The sequence below is a fragment of the Oryctolagus cuniculus genome, chromosome 2 (assembly GCF_051225735.1).
Source record: "Oryctolagus cuniculus isolate XC-2025 breed Fujian yellow rabbit chromosome 2, ASM5122573v1, whole genome shotgun sequence".
Classification (NCBI taxonomy): Eukaryota; Metazoa; Chordata; class Mammalia; order Lagomorpha; family Leporidae; genus Oryctolagus; species Oryctolagus cuniculus.
In genome coordinates, this window is record NC_142868.1 from 38,368,755 (window position 1) to 38,375,785 (window position 7,031).

At 39.0% G+C, this 7,031-nt stretch overlaps 1 protein-coding gene across 1 annotated transcript; it reads left to right on the plus strand.

Annotated features, from left to right (window-relative positions):
- The first annotated feature begins 775 nt into the window (after nt 1-775).
- Nucleotides 776-4,805, plus strand: LOC149127736 (small ribosomal subunit protein eS6). Its single transcript, XM_089327185.1, has one exon. The coding sequence runs from the start codon at nt 822-824 to the stop codon at nt 1,569-1,571; it is 750 nt and encodes a 249-aa protein (XP_089183311.1). The 5' UTR covers nt 776-821; the 3' UTR covers nt 1,572-4,805.
- The last annotated feature ends 2,226 nt before the right edge of the window (nt 4,806-7,031 follow it).

Sequence of the window (7,031 nt, forward strand, 5' to 3'; positions counted from 1 at the left end):
GCTAACTGCTTTTAAGCTGCTGACAGTATTTTTAATTGACAGTGTACTATGGTGGGGAACAAGGATCTCCAAAAAAAAAAGAAGAGAAAGAAACATAGGCAGTCCTTTCTTCCTCACCCTTCCAATGGTGCTGGATGAAATCCTAAGCAATGTTGCAGAAGTCTATGGTTACTACAGTTCTTTTTCTTTGTCAGATTCGTGTCTCACATCCATGAAGAATGAGGAGCAAGCACTAAGAAGAGTGTGTAAAACGGAAAGAAAGCAGAGAAACCAAAGTGAAAGAAAAAGCCCCCTGCAGGGCCTAGAGGGATTACTGAAGAAGGAAGCTGTTGAGTGCTGAATGTCCAGGGATTTTAATAGGCTGTAAAAGGGGAAGTTTTTGATTAGCCAGGAAGAGGGACGGTATTGATTTGTAAATTGGATGGAAGTTCCAATGGAGACTCAATAGACAACAGAAAATACATGAAACATTCACCCAAGATGTGTAAAATTCTCTTTATCCAGATCAGTTGCAACAGCACAGAAAAACCTTGATTTCAAGGACTAGCACATGACATTAACATCCTTAACAGGATCAGGCTGCTGGGTATATGTTTCTTTAACCCTATGGTGGGATATCATCAACATGCCCTTTTTTGAGATTGATTCTTTTGATTTGCGGAATCTGCACACTGCTTGACAGATGACCATTCCTCCTCATCCAGGGCCTGCACACTTTTCCTGAGGGGATTATGGGGCTTGATGACAGCTGAGTAGAATCAAATATTAAAACTCTGCAGAGGCTTTCCCCTGGCGCCTCCGAGGTGGTCAGCTGCTTCAAAATGAAGCTGAATATCTCCTTCCCAGCCACTGGCTGCCAGAAACTCATCGAAGTGGACGATGAACGTAAACTTCGTACTTTCTATGAGAAGCGTATGGCCACAGAAGTTGCTGCCGACGCTCTGGGTGAAGAATGGAAGGGTTATGTGGTCCGGATCAGTGGTGGGAATGATAAACAAGGTTTTCCCATGAAGCAAGGTGTCTTGACCCATGGGCGGGTCCGCCTGCTGCTGAGTAAGGGGCATTCCTGTTACAGACCAAGGAGAACTGGAGAAAGAAAGCGCAAATCAGTTCGGGGCTGCATTGTCGATGCCAATTTGAGTGTTCTCAACTTGGTTATTGTAAAAAAAGGAGAGAAAGATATTCCTGGATTGACTGATACCACGGTGCCTCGTCGCCTGGGTCCTAAAAGAGCCAGCAGAATTCGTAAACTTTTCAATCTTTCTAAAGAAGATGATGTACGCCAGTATGTTGTAAGAAAGCCCTTAAACAAAGAAGGTAAGAAACCTAGGACCAAAGCACCCAAGATTCAGCGTCTGGTTACTCCACGTGTCCTGCAACACAAACGCCGGCGAATTGCTCTGAAGAAACAGCGTACTAAGAAGAACAAGGAGGAGGCTGCAGAATATGCTAAACTCTTGGCCAAGAGAATGAAGGAGGCCAAAGAAAAACGCCAGGAACAGATTGCCAAGAGACGTAGGCTGTCTTCTCTGAGAGCGTCTACTTCTAAATCTGAGTCCAGTCAAAAATAAGGTTTAATAACGACAAATAAATAAGATTGTGTTTCAGGAAAAAAAAAAAAAAAAAAAAAAAACTCTGCAGAGAACACAAGTCTTTTTCACTTGTTTCCAGCTTGCCTCCACTAAAAATTGCAGACTTGCTGGCCTCTTATAACCATGTGGCCCAGTGCCTTAAAACCAGTCTCCTACATAGACTCAGTTTCTCTGGAAGACTGAGTGACATAGTTGATATTAAGCATTTTATAATTGTGATTGCTGTGTCTTTTAAATACACAATAGAGACATTGAGTACACTGACTACTCCCCAGAACTGTGCCCTATGAATATTTAGTGAAAGAACCAATGAAAATTTGATCACACTTTCAATAGAACTTATAATACTTTTTATTTCATTAGTTTTCACTTATGGTTAAAAGACCTGAGAGTCAGCTTAGTTTTTCTAAATCAACATGAAGTCATTTATATGTTAATTTAAAATTCATACTTCATCTGTATTTTGAATGAGTAAAAGACTAGATACATAAGCTAGTCTGAAAAAAATATGATTTGCTCTAAAAACTGAAATTGAAAAATTTGAAAATGCAAGCAGGCTTCCCATTTTAAGTCCTAATCTACTCATTTATTAATATTCATGCTTATGAAAGGCTTGTACCCCAAATTTATATGTATAACCAGAGCCAGTAGGTTTGAATATTTAGCCATTGCATGGTATGTATTTTTGAACTTTCTTTTACATTCAAGTATGATGTAGTTATAATATTAACAAGATTTTTACTTATTTTTGTTAATACAGATGCATCGTCCCAAGCTAAATATTTATGGCTATTTCATGCATATAATTTTAATATTAGAATAGAAAGTGTTAGTTTTTGGAAGTCTTAGAATCTAAATTTTTAAGATTCTTGGGATAGGAGATAGCTGAAAACTAATTTAATTCTATGTTTGATCTTATTAACATCCATAGCTGAGAGTGAACAAATCATGACATATACCTTCTCTACTTCTTGCCTTCACCCATACCCCTTACATCTTCTGTAGTGTTCCCTCTGTACCTTTTATCCATTTATTTTAATGTCTTAGTAGAAGTCACGTAGGCAACAATGATTACTCTGAATTCAAAGCAAAATTGTCAAAACTTGAGTTTCTAGAATCCTAACCATCAAGAGTATATGGGAGATGGTAATCCTGTGGTTTCCAGACGCTGCCATTTCTGGGCTACCCTACATGGTTTCCCTCATCTACAACAATTCGTGCAAGGTAGCAGTACCACCTGTGTGTGTACAAAATGTGTTCTTTCCCCAAGATTGGCTAGTGCCTGAACTGTGCTCTCTGCAGTGTCATGTGCCCTCTCACTATTTTCCCCAAAAAGGTTTATTTATTGATTTGAAAGGCAGAGTGTGTGGGAGAGGGAGAAGGAGAGGGAGAAAGAGAGGGAGAAGGAGAGGGAGAGGGAGAGGGAGAGGGAGAGGGAGAGGGAGAGGGAGAGAGATTGAGAAAGAGAGAGCTGCCTCTTCCAGCTGTGTGTTCACTCCCTAAATGCCTGCAACAGCCAGAGCTAGGCCAGTATGAAGTCAGGAGCCAGGAACTCATGGTCTTCCAAGTGAGTGACAAGAACGCAGGTACTTAGGCCATCTTGGGCCATCATTGACTGCCTCCTAGGTACATTGCCAGGAAGCTGGATAAGTAGTGCAGAGTAGCCAGGACTCAATCCAGGCACCCTCACATAAGCAAGCGTTCCAGGTGGTAGTATAACCAGCCATGCCTCAATGCCTGCCCCACCCTCTTGATTTTTTTCCCTCACCTAATTGTCAGTTAGAAGACATTGCTTTTACACACACACACACACACACACACACACAAGCTGCTCAGCTCATTCAGGCCCCTTACTCTGTGGTTTGATGGCACTTTATTCCTGTACTATCTTCACTCTGAGCACATAATGCAGTGGCTGTGCACACTGTCTCCTTACCTTGCTGTAAGTTCCATATCCACTATGTTCATAAAATTGCCAGTACCCAGCAAAGAGCCTGATACATCATAGATGCTAACTAATAAATAATTAACAACCAGAGATTTTCCTAGTAATTTTTATTCTGGTACAAGAAAAATCTTCTTTTGAAGAAAGATGTATCTAGTGACAAAAGTAAATGAAGTGACATTTATAGTTTTTTTTATTTTTATTTTTTATTTTTATTTTGGACAGGCAGAGTGGACAGTGAGAGAGAGAGACAGAGAAAAAGGTCTTCCTTTGCCGTTGGTTCACCCTCCAATGGCCGCCGCAGCTGGCGCGCTGCGGCCGGCCCGCCGTGGCCGGTGCACTGCGCTGATCCGATGGCAGGAGCCAGGTGCTTCTCCTGGTCTCCCATGGGGTGCAGGGCCCAAGCACTTGGGCCATCCTCCACTGCCTTCCCCGGGCCACAGCAGAGAGCTGGCCTGGAAGAGGGGCAACAGGGACAGAATCCGGTGCCCCGACGGGGACTAGAACCCGGTGTGCCAGCACCGCAGGCGGAGGATTAGCCTAGTGAGCCGCAGCGCCGGCCGACATTTATAGTTTTTTAAAAGTTTATTTATTATTTATTTTAAAGATAAATAGATAGACAGATAGGCAGATAGATATTCTTCCACCCACTGGTTCACTCTCCAGATGACTGAAGCCAGGAGCCTGAAGCCTCCATCTGGATGGCAGCTATCCAAGTACTTGTGCCATCATCTCCTGCCTCCCAGGGTGTCCATAAGCAGGAATCTGGATTGTTAGTGGAAGTGGGACTCAATCCCAGAAATTTCCAATATGAAATGCAGATATCCCAAGAAGTGTCTCTGTGTTTAACAAGGTGTTTGCCAATTGCTAATTCTCAATATATTTTTCAAAGCCTCACTCCTAATAATAACCTGAAGTCAATATATTATAATTCTATAACCAAGAGATAATAAAACAGTCAACTTTAATATGCTTATTGAGAGTAATGAAAGTGAAGACCCCACATTCTTTTGTATACTCTGAATTGTGGTATTATAATTTTTATGTTTGTTTCCATGTATGTTTATTTATATTTTAATTTGCAAGAAGTAAACTGCTTTAACATTTAAATGACAAGTGGAAAATAATTTTAAGATTTACCAAATATATGAGTATATCAGTGATATATGTATATCTTGCAGTTACTTATGTGTGTATCTATACATATATGTAAAACAGTACATATTCCATAGAGTTGTTATGAAAAATAAATATAAAATGCTCAAAAAGTTTTCTGGATCATAAAATCATTGTATAATTTTTATTAATATATTCAGGATTATCAAAAGATAAATATTTTGGGGGTTGTAATGCTCCTTCTTTTTCCATTCCTACATAAAATAAAAGCTAAGCTACCATTTTCTGCTCATCAAAGTTACTACAGTTTAGTGGCAATTTGAGCTTTGGGAGTTAATAGCCTCAAAGTGGCATCCACATCAGATCAAACTAAAAAGACCATGCCTGAGTGCTTGCAGTCAAAAAACCATCACCCTTCTATCACTTTTTAAAATCTAGACAGAGAATGGTTTTCTCTCTGGGCTCACACTTAAGAATGGGCTCTATCCCCACCGGCAATTTTTTGTCAGTTCCCCTAAGTTTCAGAATTTTTACTGTTTATCTAATGGAACTGAAATGCTTTTTGAAATGTTCATCCAAAATTCATTTTTTAGAAAACAACCCAGTTTTATTTCTTTTGATGTATTTCATTGTTTCTCTCTCCAAGAAATTGTGAACAGACCTCAGAATTAATAGGTATATTATTATTTTGGCTACACTTTATATACTATATACCTTCATTTCCTATATTCATCAAGACACTTTCAATTGTATTTCATTTAATGGGATTGATTGCTCAATTTAAGTATGGTTTAGAACAGTAGCATAACTGAAATGCACAATAAATGAAAATCTAATTGTCTAGTGTGACTGGCTTACTCCATGTATATGTGTTAAACTATTGCACTAAAATATCCTCCAAATGAATATATAGCTCATGTTAATCCAAAATCTTAAAAAAGTTAAAAATAATTTTTCATAAAAGATATTTAAGTAGAATAAATGTTTGAGCTCTTAATTTTTTTAAAATTCGTTTTCATTTTATTTAAAAAGCTGACAGAGAAAGAGACAGACAAAGAGATCTTCCTTTCAGTGATCCACTCCCCAAACACCCTCAACATCAGGGCTGGGTCAGGCCAAAACCAGGAGCCCAAAACTCAATCCAGGTATCCCATGTGTATAGTAGGTACCCATGTACTTTAGTTAACATTTGCTGCTTCCCATGGTGTGCATTAGTAGGAAAACAGAATCAAAAGTGGAGACAAAGTTAGAAACCAGACACTTTGATATTAAATGTGGGCATTGCACGTGATGACTTAACCCCTGCATCAAACACTTGCTGTGATATTTTATTTTAATACATTTTACAAAAATTAACTATTTTTCCTATTACCTTTTTCCCTCTGAAGAAAAAAATGTTTTTCAGAATATCTCCTGTCTGTTTTTTAAATTGTTGTCTCCTTTCTCAATTTTTATATTTCTAAAACACAGCTGGATTAAACTTACTATTTAATTAATTAATTAATTTTCCCATAGACCTTTTATTTAAGAACTACAAACTTCATGCATTTCAAAAGTACAACTTTAGGAATATAATGATTCTTCCCACCATACCTACATACATACCCTCCCACCTACAATCCCAACCCTCCTCCTCCTCCCACTCCCATTCCCAATCCCATTCTCCACTAAGATCCATTTTCTTTTCTTTTCTTTTTTTTAAAGATTTATTTATTTATTTGAAAGTCAGAGAGAGAGAGAGAGAGAGAGAGAGAGAGAGAGAGAGAAAGAGAGGTGTTCCATCCGATGGTTCACTCCCCAATTGGCTGCAACAGCTGGAGCTGTGCCGATCTGAAGCCAGGAGCCAGGTGCTTCTTCCTGGTCTCCCATATGGGTGCAGGAGCCCAAGGACTTGGGTCATCTTCCACTGCTTTCCCAGGCCATAGCAGAGAGCTCGTTAGGAAGTACAGCAGCCAGGACTAGAACTGGCGCTCATATGGGATACTAGCGCTTCAGTTCAGGGCGTTAACCCACTGCGCCACAGCACTGGCCCCACTACGATCCATTTTCAATAACTTTATACACAGAAGACCAACTCTATACTAAGTAAAGAGTTCAACAATTTGCACACACACACACGCACACAAAACCTGTTCCTCAACAGTTGAGACAAGGGCTGTATAAAATCATTGCATATCAAAGTTAAATTCAGTTCCATTTTTTTTCTTTTGAGAAACTTAGTTAACTTAAAAGAAGCACCCAAGAATGATATATCTTTTGCGAGCAGTTAAACATAACTATAAATTATAAGAATATCTTCCATTTAATAGATTAAAAGAAAATAAGTCCTTGAGAACAAGTTTTTTTATTTTTATTTTTTATTTTTTGACAGGCAGAGT

Bases quoted from the DNA above. Each gene is read 5' to 3' on its own strand.
- LOC149127736 (XM_089327185.1), top strand. From the start codon at position 822: ATGAAGCTGAATATCTCCTTCCCAGCCACTGGCTGCCAGAAACTCATC.